Source organism: Carassius gibelio, chromosome A9 (genome assembly GCF_023724105.1).
Source record: "Carassius gibelio isolate Cgi1373 ecotype wild population from Czech Republic chromosome A9, carGib1.2-hapl.c, whole genome shotgun sequence".
Classification (NCBI taxonomy): Eukaryota; Metazoa; Chordata; class Actinopteri; order Cypriniformes; family Cyprinidae; genus Carassius; species Carassius gibelio.
The window spans coordinates 26766977-26783492 of record NC_068379.1 but is presented as its reverse complement, the minus strand read 5'-3'; the positions used below and the strand labels follow the sequence as shown (position 1 = coordinate 26783492).

At 34.9% G+C, this 16516-nt stretch overlaps 1 protein-coding gene across 1 annotated transcript in view; it reads left to right on the top strand.

Annotated features, from left to right (window-relative positions):
• LOC128020292 (potassium voltage-gated channel subfamily H member 7-like) overlaps positions 1-16516 on the top strand; it is an 87029-nt gene that overhangs the window by 51461 nt on the left and 19052 nt on the right. The window contains exons 7-10 of the mRNA XM_052607137.1: positions 1458-1883; positions 7868-8267; positions 9691-9890; positions 12850-13102. Of these exons, the coding sequence (XP_052463097.1) occupies positions 1458-1883; positions 7868-8267; positions 9691-9890; positions 12850-13102 (1279 nt within the window). The remainder of the gene's footprint in view (positions 1-1457; positions 1884-7867; positions 8268-9690; positions 9891-12849; positions 13103-16516) is intronic.

Below are 16516 nucleotides of genomic sequence, written 5' to 3'. Positions count from 1 at the left end.
ATGACTGAATGAATGGCTGAATGACTGCATGATTGACTGAATGACTGCATGAATGACTGAATGAATGCATGAATGCATGACTGAATGAATGAATGAATGAATGACTGCATGAATGACTGCATGATTGCATGACTGCATGACTGAATGAATGATTAAATGAATGACTGAATGACTGATTGACTGATTGACTGATTGACTGAATGAATGACTGAATGACTGCATGATTGCATGGCTGAATGACTGAATGAATGACTGAATGAATGGCTGAATGACTGCATGATTGACTGAATGACTGCATGATTGACTGAATGACTGCATGATTGCATGACTGCATGTCTGAATGACTGCATGGCTGAATGACTGAATGACTGAATGACTGAATGACTGACTGAATGACTGCATGATTGCATGACTGCATGTCTGAATGACTGCATGGCTGAATGACTGAATGACTGAATGACTGAATGACTGACTGAATGACTGCATGATTGCATGACTGCATGTCTGAATGACTGCATGGCTGAATGACTGAATGACTGAATGACTGAATGACTGACTGAATGACTGCATGATTGGATGACTGCATGGCTAAATGACTGAATGACTGACTGCATGACTGAATGAATCAATGACTGAATGACTGAATGAATGAATGAATGAATGAATGTATGAATGATTGAATGAATGAATGACTGTATGACTGAAAGACTGAATGACTGACTGAATGAATGACTAAATGACTGAATGATTGACTGAATGAATGACTGACTTTATGAATGACTGAATGACTGAATGAATGATTGAATGAATGAATGAATGACTGAATGAATGACTGAATTAATGACTTTATGAATGACTGACTGACTGAATGACTGAATGAATGACTGACTGTATGACTTTATGAATGACTGACTGAATTAATGACTTCATGAATGACTGACTGACTGACTGACTGAATGACTAAATGATTACAGTGAAAATTAAACATTGTCTGTTAAACTGTAAAATAAAACAAATAATAAAATATAGCAAATTATACATTACTCTACCTCTTTCTTTTATTATTATTATACATTATACATTATACAATTATACATTTTAAACTTAATCTGTTAAAACTGTAAAAATAAACAATAAACTGTTTAAAATTATACATTACTCAACTTTGTTATTATTATTATACAATAATAATAATAATAATTGTGCACATGTGAAAATAGTTTATCATCTAATGCAGATAGAATAGAGTTTATAATAATAAAACTAAATATGAATCATGCATATTTTTCTAATAAAAATAAAGTAATTGTTCTAAATAAACTTTACGTCATCTACATTAGATGCTCAATTGATTCTCCTCTATTTCTAGTTTTTTTTTCAGACGGTTTCTACCAGGACAGACCTGTGATCATGCACCATGCAATACTCACGTTTTTCCCCTTCTTCTCCCATTCCAGGTGTTGTCGCTGGGCGCCGATGTGCTTCCAGAATACAAGCTCCAGACGCCACGCATGGATAGGTTCACCATCCTGCACTACAGCCCGTTCAAAGCGGTGTGGGACTGGCTTATCCTCCTGCTGGTGATTTACACAGCCATTCTCACCCCATACTCTGCTGCTTTCCTGCTCAACGACAGCGAGGAGCATAAGAGACGGGAATGTGGCTATTCCTGCAGCCCTCTGAACCTCGTGGACTTAATGGTGGACATCATGTTCATCATCGACATCCTCATAAACTTTCGCACCACCTACGTGAACTTGAACGAGGAGGTGGTGAGCCATCCGGGGAAGATCGCCATCCATTACTTCAAGGGCTGGTTCCTTATAGACATGGTGGCAGCCATTCCCTTCGACCTGCTCATATTTGGATCAGGATCAGATGATGTAAGTCACGTCAGAACTTAATCTGTTTCCTTCTGTACTTGGCTGCCAGTCTAAACTAGGGATCTCAAACTCAAATTACCACTTGCGAGGTGGTGTTCTCTTTAGTTGGCACAATTATGGGGTTATTGCACACATGCATCCAAATTTTGCAATGGATATGAGCAAGCAGGCTTGCATTGTTTTGTCAATGAGGCTGTAATTATACTTGCATTTGTGGCTTTATTCAAAAGTTTGGGGTTGGTAAGATTTTTTGTTATTGTTTTTGAAAAAAGTATCTTCTGCTCATCAAGGCTGCATTTATTTGATTAAGAATACAGTAAAAAAAAAAACTGTAATATTGTGGACAATTATTACAGTTAAAAAAAGCTGTTTTCTATTCAAATATATTTTTAAATGTAATTTATTTCAGTGATGCAAAGCTGAATTTTCAGCATCATTACTCAAGTTTTCAGTGTCACATGATCCATTTCTTATTACTATCAATGTTGAAAACAGTTATGCTGCTCAGTATTTCTGTTTACACCTTGATAAATAGATTTCAGTAATCTTAGAATGTTCAAAATCTAAATCTAAATCTTGAAATAAATACAAATCTTTTATAAATGTATTTACCTTTACTTGTGATTCATCCTTGATAAACAAAAGTATTAATTTCTTAAAAAAAACTAATCTTTACAAACTCTTAAATGGCAGTACTTGCATTTGGGAGATGCTTTTATCCAAAACAACTCACAATGCATTTAAAATACAGTATCTGGAATTGTATCATTATGCATGTTCACTAGAAATCAACAAGTTGCAGTTACCATCAGATGAGCTACATAAACATTTGGAAATGAAGTAACTACAACTTAGGCTATATGTTAAGAAAGCAACTAACAACATAAAAAATTAAAATAAAAGATTTGTGGGCCATATTTAGGGATAAACATTCAAAGGAATAGTTTAGCTAAAAATGAAAATTTGGTAAAATTTACTCAACCTCAGGCCATCCAATATGTACATGAGTTTGTTTCTTCATTGGAACAGATTTGCAGAAATGTAGCATTGTATCACTTGCTCAGCAATGGATGCTCTGCAGTGAATGGGTGCCGTCAGACCGAGAGTCCAAACCTCTTATAAAAACATCACAGTAATCCACACCACTCCAGTCCATCAGTTAACATCTTGTAATGTGAAAAGCTGCGTGTTTGTAAGAAACAAATCCATCATTACAGCATTTTAACATTAAACTTAATAAAGTCACTTCTAGCCAAAATACGAGTCCATAATACATAACGCTTCCTCCCATGAAAAAGTCCATCCCCTGTTGTTTTCTCACATGAAAATCCAACAGGTTTGGACTGTTTTCACTTGTAAACCATGCTTGATTATTGTGATGTTTCTATCAGCTGTTTGGACTCTCATTCTGACGGCACCCATTCACTGCAGAGCATCCACTGGTGAGCAAGTGATGGAATGCTTAATTTCTCCAAATCTGTTCATCTACTGTACATCCTGAATGGCCTGGGAGTAAATCTTCAGCAACTTTTCATTTTGAATGAACTAGTCCTTTAACACCTGTGGGTCTTCATAAAACCTATTTATTTGAGACCAATTTATTATTTGTTTGTGCCGTGTCCATTATACAGATCAGATCTAGCACTATGCAGAGGACAGAAAAGGAATTAGGGATTACAGTATCAGAATATAGTGTATGTCTTTTTTTGAATGGCTTTAATTTCTGAATCCATTTATTTGGATTAACAGCTTAACGGAGTCAATGATTATGATGAGAGAGAGAGAGAGGAAAGGGAAAACTGATGTTTGAACAGTTTACAGGCTTTTACTATCCCTGGCACGCCGGTTGGCTCCTTTCCTCTCTTGTCTGTCAGTGGCCTATCATGAGCTCTTGGTACATTGGAGCATATGGTTTCACCGCTTTGTGGTCTGTTCCAGTGACAGCTACTCTGTCAGAGCCATTTACAACCTAAGAACAAAAACACACACACACACAATGGCTTTTAAAATATTAAAGAATTATAGATTAAGTCCTACTGGAAATGTCAGCATGTCATTATTTGATGGCATGCAGTGTATATTTTTAGACTGTGGAGGGGTTTTGCTGCTTGGTTTTATATAAGTATATTGCTTTTGTTCGGGTTATGTTTTCCCAGAGGTTTCACATTCACTGTTTTGTCTGAAAAGTGTTGTAGAGCTCCAGCCATCACCCCGTTCACAAAGCTCACGCTCTCTGCATCTGCACTTGTTTTTACTGCAGGCGTTCACACATCTGTCTCTGGTCACAACTAGAGCTGTGAGAAAGAGCTAAAAACTAAAACTTGATATTTATGTAGATTTGCTCTGAAATGTATGAAAAGTGTGATTTCTTTGCAGTCAGAGGAATCATAATTTATCATTTTCAGCTGGGTTTAGATCAGGACTCAGGGCTACTCATTTAATTATTTCAGTGTTCTTGGCTTCAAGGAATTGATTTACTAGTTTTGCAGTGTGAAGGGGACATTGTCTTACATAATAAATTGCAGGCCGATTGGGTGAAGCTTGCAGGGAAGGAACCGCTCAATGCTGAAAGAGCTTCTGATAAACATTTGCATTCACTTTTCCATGTATCTGTATAAGAGAACCAAACACCCCCCAAACCATCACACCTCCTCCTCCACCTTTCACTGACTTCTTCACACTCTCTGGCTTCAGTCTTAACCCAATTCGGGGGACTTAATGTCCATGTAAATCTGCAGTATTTGAGAAATGACCAGCTTCTCTTACAGTGGCTGAAACTGAAAATCTCCTGTCGCAGGGTTTCAGTCACCTCAAAGTGGCTGTGAACATCTTTCAATTGTAATGCAAATAAATCACTGAAATGAATTAGAACTGAATCACACAATGCAACCAAACTCACCAGCTCTTCTCATGTTTTTTATTTCTTACTTTTAATAATTGGAATTTTAAATGAATTTCAGTTTGGTTAAGATGTGGTTCCTTATATTGTAAAGAACTGACAGAACCAATTCAGACCACAAAGATTGGGTTCAGTAAGCAATATATATATATATATATATATATTTTTTTTTTTTTTTTTTGAAGGACGACTCTTATGCTCACCAATTTAAAGTCAATTTTTTATGTTAATATTTTGTAAAAAAAAAAAAAAATCCTGTGATCAAAACTTAATTTTCAGCATCATTACTCCAGTCTTCAGTGTATTCAGTCTTCAGAAAACATTCAAATTTGCTGATTTGCTGCTCAAAAAACATTTCTGATCCTTGCTAAATGAAAGTAATATCTTAAAAAAATTAAAAAAAAATCTTACTGACCCCGAACTTCATGCATATATACCAAGTATAATAAAAAGGCAAAAATAAATATAGTTTGGGCTATATTTCCCCATCATGAATAGTGCTCTGACAAGAAACCATCACTCACCATCTAATAATACATCCTTTCATTCTGCAACTAAAAGGCTTTTGTCTTCATTAAGAATCTGACATTCTGCATTACACAAATGCTGCACCACTGAGCGAGCTTTATACTCAGCTGATGCCTCTGTGGTCAGACAGATGGATTTGATCTGTGGTCAGTGGTCAGAACGTGATGTGTGTGTGTGTGTACTACTAGGGGAATGAGCTTAGGCAGACAGATGGCAGATGGCTACAGGATGCATTTCATTTACAGCGTTCAGATGAAGGGCTCAAACACACTGGCGATGAACACCGTTCGAACGAGGCCCTTGAATCATACTGGACAGGCTTTTATGACACATCTGTACTTATCAACACTTATATAGTCTCACACTTTTAATGTCAAACAGTATTTACCATCCGCGGTGTTGGACATAACATGTTAGCAAGATGCTAAAACACGTTACATTAACAATAAAATTTTATTGACCTTCACTAAGTAAAATGTTCTTAAGCTTTCTCAACCAACATCAGATTTTGTGTTCAAACTTAACTTACTGTATCTAGTGCTAAACACTGAATTTAAAGTATAGGCCAGTCATGTGAGGTCAGGCTTGATGAACCTTCAGTATAATTGAGCGTCCATCCTATTGTTATGTCCAGCTATAACTCAAAAGCGTGATTCGTTGCAAATAGTATCTGCTAATGAGTTTTTAATGGGCCACTCATGACAGATGCAGCAGGGCCTGTGTCCGCACTTCTCAATGTGAGAGTACAAAAAACCCACGTGCTTCGCTCCACATGCTAGCTCGCTAACTCACTGTCAGTGCTAGTATGCATGCTAAACATTGCTGTCAGATGCATCTATTAAGACATATTCTAAAAATACCCGACGCGGGTCCTGACCTCGCTTTGTGAGGCCACTGAATAATTGCCAGCTAAACAAATGATCTCCCACCAGGGGACGAGTGAAGATGTTGAAGGAGTCGTTTCGGATGAGACTGTGCTCGCTGTCGGCTCGCAGGGACCTTGTCTTCATCTAGTGTACTGACTTCACCTGCAAATGAGGATTTATCTCTTTTCTCCTCAGTTTTGTAACACGAGAGCTGGACGAGATACGGAGACAAACTCATTAGCCGCATCTCTCATGTCGGGTGTTTATTTTATCCTCGCGGTGTGAAATGAATGTTAGCAGGGCACAGGCAATGTGTAATGGGCTAAAATTAAACACGGTTATCAAAATATTAATTGGCGAGGTAGACGTGCACAGACATTACAGATACAGTATGAGCTTTGGGTATGTTTGGATACAGTGTGTTTCAGCTCTTCTGTTACAGTTAACTGTGGATAATTAAAGCTATAAAAGACCACGGCAGTGTTTCAAACCCTAGTAAGCTGACTACACTTATTTATAAATGACAGAAAGTACATGGGATACTTAGCATGTTACTAATTTAATGATCGAATGTGCTAATAAGCATAAAATGATTTTATTTAATTTAATTTATTTATTTGTTTTTTTTTGGGGGGGGGGGTGTTTGTAACATGCATTTTTGTTTACTTTTACATTTCTGTCTAATGTATAAATGTAATGAAAATGCATAGTACACAAAAATGTTTAATACATAGTCAATTTTGAGTTAGATTAAACTCTTTTAATCAGTATTTTCTTTATTGTGTGAATATTTATTATTGAAATTTATTTTTCATTTGCAACAGAAATATGTATTTTGCACAAATTCTAAAGCATTTATCCTTCTTGAAGAAAAAAAAAAATAATAATAAAAATCCCATTAAGCTTTGCTATGTGCTGAGAGAAAAAATCCACCCAAAAATTATTTTGGAATTTAATTCAAAATTGACTATTTAATTAAATATTTTTGTGTGCTATGCATTTTTATTTATATAATGCATTTATATTTGTAATATTTTTAATTAATATTAATATTGTATATTTTTTCATTATTGAATGAAATTAGCTAAATGAAAAAAATCTATCCAAAGAGCCCGTTTTTTTTTTTTTTTTTTTTACATAGAAAAAATTTATTGCGCTAAATGCATGAATGCATGGTACTCAAACTATTTAATATAAGTCAATGTTTTATTAAACTTTTTTAAAGTGTTTTTTTTTTTTTTTTTTTGTATGAAATTAGTATATCGATGGATGGATTTTTCCCTCTTAGCCGACTGCAATGTATTATGGGATGGTTTCTAAGCAGGATAGACAGAAAATAAAGGAAATATCTTTCTGTTGCAAACAAAATAGAAACTTCAATGATAAATATTTCATACAATAATGACAATACAGACAGAAAATACAGATAAAAACATATTAATCACATTTTAAAAGAACTTTTATTATTGTGTACTATGCGTTTTTATGTGCTCATTAGAGTATTGGGTGGTTTTATGCATGCACCTAAATTCTGGGACGGCCTTTGTTTTGGGTCTTAACATGCAGTTCACTAGGTTTTGGTGTCTATGAGAAAGCAACAAAATGAGTCTAATGAGTATTAAGCCAGTTTTTCTCGGTAAAACCAAAATTGTTTGCAATGTAACTAATGCGCATCTTCTCTCTTTCCCAAGACGACCACTCTGATTGGTCTGTTGAAGACGGCGAGGCTCCTTCGGCTGGTTCGTGTTGCCAGGAAGCTAGACCGTTACTCTGAATACGGCGCAGCGGTTCTCATGCTCCTCATGTGTATATTTGCTCTGATCGCCCATTGGCTGGCCTGCATCTGGTACGCCATTGGAAACGTGGAGAAACCCTACCTGGAGCATAAGATTGGCTGGCTCGACAATCTTGAGGTGTCCCTCGGGAAGAGATGCAACTCTACTGAGCACTGCTCTGGGCCAACCATAAAGGATAAATACGTGACCGCGCTGTACTTCACGTTCAGCTCGCTGACCAGCGTGGGTTTCGGAAACGTGTCTCCGAACACCAACTCAGAGAAGATCTTCTCTATCTGCGTCATGCTCATTGGATGTAAGTCTGAAAAACATGTTCTGTATTTACGTAATTAGCTTAAAGGGATCGATCGTTCCAAAACTGACAATTCCATCACCATTATTCCCATGCATGATGTCCCAAACCAATATGTTGTTATTTTTCATGAGAAACACAAAAGGAGAAAGTTTCCATGGAAAAACAACAACATTATGGTGAGTAAATAAGGACAAAAGTGTATTGTTTGGATGAAAATGCCAATATATACACTAATAAAAGCATGATGTTGCGTAATAAAAGTTATATATGCACACAACCATCCAAAAGTTTGGTTTAGTGTTCAGCAAGGATGCAGTTTGATCAAAAGTGACAGGAAAGACTCCGAACATTCTGAGATTCTGAACATTCTATTTATCAAAGAATCCTGAAAAAGGCATCACACTTTTTCAGCTGTTTTCGACATAGAACAATAATAAATCTTTCTTGAACAGAAAACTCAGATTTGCATCACTGAAATAAATAACATTTTAAATTATATTACAATGATATTTAAACTGTAATAATATTTCACAGTATCACTGTTTTGACTGTATTTTTAATCAAATAAATGAAGCCTTGGTGATGACTTCTTTAGAGAAAACATCACCGTTCCTAAACTTTTGAATAGTGGTATACTTTAGCAAAACTCAGGTATAATTAATAGTTTTATGAATTTGAGAGGTAATTTCAGTTGAAATGCATGCCCTGAGATGACTGCAATGAATCAGAAATGACCCAGACATGTGTAAACTAATCATCCTGATATAACTAACCTCTGTTTCCATCTAGCAGATTAATTCTAATGCTTAGAAACAATGCTGAAAATCAATGTGTATTGTCTTTTCCATTAAAAGACAGTATTACATCATCTTTAATCCATGTCTGTCGGTCTTTAACCCAGCTAGCGTACTGTTAAATGCTGAAAAAATAGATATAACACACAAATATATTTAATAAAACAGCAACTTTTGAATTACAAAATACATAAATAAACATCCATTTTGAATCTAATTCAGAATTGGCTATTTTATTATTTTGTGCTCTATACTGTACATTTTTATTTTCTGCTATTTATGCATAATTGTAATTTAAAATGCATATTCCACAATATTTTGAATTAGAAAAATTAAGTTAAAAAAAGTCAATTTTGAATAATATTTACATTCTAATTGCATAAATGTCAATAAAAATGCATAATACACAAAAATACTTAGTCAATCCTGAATTAGACAGACAGACAGACAGATAGATATCTCATCATCCCTCAGCAGACAGCACAGTTAAATCACAGGCATCACCTCATGCATAATATTAATAATAATATACAAAGCAAACAGAGCTGATTTGATCTAAATTGGCCTCCACAGACAAAATGTACCTGGCATTAGCTTTCATCTGTGTGCCCCTGTCCTTTCCTCTCCAGCTTTGATGTACGCCAGCATTTTTGGGAACGTTTCTGCCATCATCCAGCGGCTGTATTCGGGAACGGCGCGGTACCACATGCAGATGCTCCGCGTGAAAGAGTTCATCCGTTTCCACCAGATCCCGAACCCACTCAGACAGAGACTGGAGGAGTATTTCCAGCACTCGTGGACCTACACCAACGGTATCGACTTGAACATGGTGCGTCCGAGGCATCCCGCTCTAGTTATTCAACCATTTTAGACATGTTTTTACCGTTTTAACCATTATTGCTGCATGTGTTTTCAAATCTTTATGTTATCTGAATTGATCCTTCGCTAAGATAGGGTTGGTCAATGATGTTTTAAGGCAGTGCATAGCATTCATAGTCAGTTCACCACATCATAAATCAAAATCAAGCTAAGCCAGCTTTTCCAAACTGGGGTTCATCAAAAAGCCAATTAAAGAGCAAATGCAATTATTATAATTTTTTTTAAAAATAAAAACACTTATAATAAAAGTTAAATCTTAATAAAAAAGATAAAATATTGTATTTTTTTACTTGCATGTCATTAGACAACCAAGTAAAAATCTCTAGGGGTTGGCTAACATTAAAGTTTGGGAATCCCTGTTCTAAGTTATGTTTGTTGGAATAATTCAACCCAAAATCAATCAATCAATCAATCAATTAATTAATTAATCAACCAATATTTCTTTCTTTCCATTATTTACTTACTCTAATGTTGTTGTAAACTCACATGCTGTTATTTTTCTGTGGAATGCAAGAGAAATTTAATCTGTAAAAAAAACACCACAAAATAATGATTATCAATAAAATGATCTCATACATCCAAGGTTATTATAATTATTAAAATAATTATTTAAAAAATTCTCTAAAATAAAATATAAAATTAAAAAACACAAAAGAATTGGAATAAAATACATTTTATCTTTAATAAAATGAAAAAAATAAAATAATTGTTTTTATTTAGTGTAACTAAAACCTACTTTTGATTTAAATAAAACTATACACAGTCTTTAAAAATTTAAAATACTAACAACTGTAATAGTATCTTAATGATGCTAAAAAAAAACATTGAATGCAACTAATGCACTGTATTCCAAATCTTCTGAAGCAATATGATACTTTTACATCCCCCAGAAAATAACCAAAATGAAAGTTTTTATTCACATTTCTGGCTGAAATATTCCTTTCAGTGATCTCTGAAATGCTGTCTGCACTTGTCATCACATCAGTGTAAATATGTGAGTGTTTTTACTGAAAGCAACACCTTTTTCTCTCCATATCTGCCTCATATGAAATGGAACGACGCCGTCGCCCTGGAAAGAGCAGGAGGTGTGTATCTACAGTCAGGACTCAGCTCTAGACACTCTCTCATACACATCAGCTTTCCCTCTGCTCACCTCAGTTACACAGTTACAGTGCATCTTTAGCACTCTCCTTCAAGGTCTCCTAGCAGGAAATGCTTGTTTCTAGAAATAATGGCTGGGCTGGGAAATATAACTTAATTTATAATATTTTTTTTTTTTTTTTTACAGCCATTTGATGCATATCTTTGGATTTATTCTTGTTATACTGTCTTTAAAAAATATAATACAATTTTAAGAAATAAATAAGTAAATAAGTAAATAAATTAATTAGAATTTAATTAGAATTAGAATCTTTTTTTCTTTTCTTTTTTTTTTTTTTTACAAACATTTATTGATATTTAATAAAAAAAGTGTTAACATTATCACAATTCACAAATAAACATTTTTGGGCTGGGTGAAGTATCCCTTTGGATGATATTTGATGCATATCACAATACATATTTATCTTACAATTAATTTTTGTGATACTGTCTTTAAGAAACAACAACAACAACAACAATAATAATAATAATAATAATAATAATAATAATTACCAAATAAAAAGTCATTTTTTATTTATTTATTTATTTATTTTTTGAGTTGGGCAATATAACTTATTTTATATTAAAACATTTTTTTTTTTTTATTCAGCCTGTTTATGATGTTTGATGCATATATTAGTATTTAAAATGAATAATAATAATAAATAATGAAATAACGACCAGACCACATTTATATCCTAATACTTATAACCAGGTGTTTCCAGCACAATCAAGTCAATATATTGCAAATGTCCAGTATATTGTCCAGCTTTATATTACCAAGCTAGCATGAATTAGCACAGATTAGATGTGGGTCTATGGCAGCCAATCTGATTTAGATGAGACTCAAAGATTAAAAATTGCTCTTGTTAAAGCCAGTCTGCTGTTACTAAGAAACTGAATCTTCTCTGTTAGCCATTATTTCATCCCTTTTAACTGATGATTGTGCCACTAACACGAGCACAGTAATTGGCACATGGAACATTAGCCTTTCTAGTTTAAACTCTCTTTCTTGCCACTTTAACCGCATTAATAAATTGGCAGAAACATCATAATGCAAACTAATTTCATTAGCCTTGGAAAAGCACTCTCAGTAACAGGACTCTGTTCCAAAACCGAGTGAATTGTCGCTTTTAAAGCATCATAAAAATAAAGGCAGTTAAAAAAGCCAGATGCTTCTTCTTTTGGCCACATTTTAAGGCAGCATCATGTTGTCAAGGCCATAATGCACTGCAAAAAGCTGAGTGAAAAAGTATTTATATTCATAAAAGAATCCTCTTTTCACAAAAAAATTATTGTTTTCATCATTGATAATAATCAGAAATATTTTTTGAGCAGCAAATCAGCATATTAGAATGATTTCTGAAAATCATGTGACAAGAATATATTACATTTTTTAATATACTACAATAGAAAGATATTTTTTACCATATTTTTTAATCAAATAAATGCAGCCTTGTTGAGCAGAAGAAAGTTCCTTAAAAAATAAATAAATTTACCGATCACAAGACAATCTTGTTAAAATGAAAATTGGTCAGTGCTATTTTATTATAATTATTATTATTCAAGTTTTTTAATGTTCTATTTATTTTTAGTTTCACATGCTGAACAGTAAGGCATCGCTCTGTGGTTTGGAACGGAGCCCATAACATTACAGAACAACAAAGAGTGTAATTGTAGATGATGTGTGCACTAATGAAGGCACTTGCTGTAATCTTCAGTGATGGAGCTGAGAGAGTGTCACCTCACTCTGGCATCTCTCTCTGCAGGTCCTAAAAGGCTTTCCTGAGTGTTTACAGGCAGATATCTGTCTCCATCTGAACCACAGTCTCCTTCAGGGGTGTAAAGCTTTCAGAGGTGCAACTCAAGGATGTCTGCGCGCTCTCGCCATGCGCTTCAAAACCACCCATGTTCCTCCTGGAGATACACTCATGCACTGCGGGGACGTCCTCACCGCGCTCTACTTCCTGTCTGGAGGATCCATCGAGATCCTCAAGGACGACATAGTGGTGGCCATTCTGGGTAAGAGAACATGAGCTTGTTTTAAAAGAAGCACAAGGAAAATGACATTATATCAAATCCATAATCCATGACTAAGAATGCAAGACGTCATATAGTATTTTGTCGCTATTAATAAGTAAACCAAAGGATTGAAGAGTGATTCTCAAAAATCTGTATTTTCTGCAAGCTTTTTTAAAGATAAGTGTAGATGTCTTTCCATAAAAAGGACATTTAGAAACTCCAAAAGGACACCAAAGTACCAAATGATATAAGGAGCCCATATAAGCACATATGAAAGAAAAAAAAATTCAAAAAAAAAAAAAATAATAATATTTGTATATAGTATGTTTACTGTGCAAGAGCAAAGGGCTATGTGCGTGGTTGTGTGTTTAGGGGGCGTGGCTTTGGAGAGTGATTTGCAGGAGGGGTGAGATCTTATGCTTTCAAAGCTAGCTTGCTATTGCTAGCCTTTCCAGAATCCTTCAAATGAATATTCCTGCCATAGATATTAAATTAAGGGGTCCATTTTTCTCTTATAAATGACTTTTTTAATCAAAGGTAGACTATTTTTAAAAGCATGCATAATTTCTTTCATTGTCTCGTTATCTCTCATCGTGCTCGGTGTATCTTGAGATGGATGTTTGCTGGATGTTTTAGTAAAAGACTGTTTTCTGAAAGCGTCCTGCAGACATTAGCACGTCACAGCTGTGTCCTGTGGAGGACTTTCTGCCTCGACATGTTGTTTACCGATGCAGCGGTTAGAAACGCGAGCCTGCCTCCTGCAACCATTACTGTTCTCTCTTCTACAAATAAGCCGGGGTTTCTGCATTGTGTCTCGAACCCGTGTCTGACAAGAAGGGGTTTCTGACATTTCTTTTAAGTGGCTCCTGCTGGATGTGTTTGGCATCTTCAAAGCACTCACTGCACAGGCTCAAAGCTGGACTGGGCTTTTTATAGCCACACGTCTATAGATTTCATCTGAGCATTAGAGAATATGAAAGAACAAGAAAAAACACTGTAGATTGTGGCAGATCTGAATGGACTGGATACTAGATTACTAGCAGTGGTCGACCATATGGGTTTTTAAATGGCAGATGCTAATACTGATAATTAGATTTTGGCTAATATATGCAGTACAGGATTATACAATTTAAATAAAACAAATCAAATACACAAATTTACATAACCACTCAAAGGTTTGGGGTCAGTAAATTTTGTACACAAAAATTAAAAGTTATTTTGTAAATATATATATTTATATAATACAAGTTTTAGTTATAATTTTCCATTTCCATTTTACTTTTAAAGTTGTAGTGGTTTTGTTGCATTTTTGTCGTTTTGTTTTTTTATCAATTTCTTTCTTTAAGTAAAATATCATTTTGTATTTGTTTCATATATATATATATATATATATATATATATATATATATATATATATATATATATATATATATATATATATATATATATATATATGTTATAATTTAAATGAATGCATTTATATAAAACAGCAAAATTTATTTAGGGGTGGCAGAAGGGGTGGTTCTTTTCAGTACCCGACCCCTAACAGTAACATAAACATTTTTTAAAAAATCATACTGACCACAAACCTTTGAACAGCAGTGTACATAAATTTAATTTACATTATTTGTACATGTTATACACAATAAAATATTTGAAATCAGAAATCATGCATTAATCAGTCTATCACTATTTACTACATCATAAACATAGCACTGTGTAAAATGATTCAATTTAGAAATGTAAACTTTTGCCAGTCAAATAAAATAATGCATCAAAATAGAAATGTTAAAATCACAGCTAATGAAAATGTAAGGTTAAGTCATAAGCATTGCATTGTGGGATAGGGTATTAGTAGTAGTAGCAAAATACCTTAAAGCAATTCAGGTCACTCTGTGCAAATCTTGGGAATGACCTCGGTGGCTTTTTCAGTCATATTTCCATCTGCTTAAATGGGAAAAGATGAAAATCAATCAAATATCACAGTAATATCATAAATGGTGGGCTAAAGGCAGCTTTAGATCATGTAGAGGACTTCAGCCGCGGTATGAGCGTTATGATTTCTCCCAATCACTGCACACAGATAGTCTGCAGAGTACGTAGTGTGTTATTCCCAATACAATCTTCCAGTGGTTTGTTTGTGTGTGTTAAACAGCAGCCGTACGAGCTTAACTTGAGCAGTTAATGGCAACAGTAATTAGCCAGCACTGATGACAGAGAGCAGCGTGTGTCTGTCAGGTGTTTCTGAGCTCCAGCGCCGTTTAAAAGCACTGTTTTCTCATCAGATGAATATCTGCTGGCTGATCCGGTGACATAACAGGGTCAAAACAAAGAACAGCGCAGACGGCCAGGGGGAAAAAGGTCTCAAACCTCACGAAGTGACTGTGCTGAAATGCTGTTGAACTCGCGTTGAACCTTGAATGATCGTTTAATAATGTTCTTGGGATCCATTAAAGGGAGAAAGTGCTACTCCTCTCTCGTCTCCCCACAATGCTTTGTGTCTGCTTCTTCACGGTGAGCTATAGAGAGGTGTCAGATCCCTCATGAACAGCTGTGTCATGCGTTTTAGCCGATTGAGTTGAATGTCACCTGCAGCTCGGTCGCGTCGCTCTTATTTAAAGCAGGATCGCTCCGAGGGCCTGACATTTAGCCGGAAAACGTCCCAGCTCAGAACCCACTGATTTTGAGATAACTTTTTAACTTGACTGAACTTTGATGCACTATTTTGGTGAAGTTATTGCTGAAGTTAAAAAAATGTCAAATAAAAAAAAATAATTTTTGCATTTACTGAAAGAAATAGTGAAGGTTGAGGCACACACACACATATACATATATATATATGTAGTTTATATTTATATATGTCGATATACTTTTTATTCATTTTTATCTCAGTTTGAATTGTAGTACAATCAGATCAACTACAGTAAATGAAACCTTTTTTATTTTATTTTGTATTTTTTTGGTGCATGCAACATTTAATGTCATGACTTTATGAATGCAAGACTTTCTGCTCAGATTCAAGAATCTTTTTAAGGCCTTATTTTATGAAAGGGTGAATAAAGATGTTTTAAGATCTTTTGTCCAGCAGAAACCCTGACAATGCATCCTTTAAAGAAATGCAAGAGAACAACTAGTTGTTATTCAATGAGAGGTTGAGAAGAGAGCATATACTGTGGCTGACATCATCTGATTCATAATCTCTGCAGAGACAGCGAGCGATGATAATCCAGCGTGCACGACCTAAACTGACCCCGCTTGCACAGACAAGCTTAGAGACACAGCCATCATCTGAAATCTCATGCAGACGTATGCAGACGCATGCTATCATATGCAATACAGAGCGACCTCTGAGGAGCACAGTGTGATGCGGCTTCTGTGACACAGCAGTTGTGCAAATGATCAATGATATGTCCA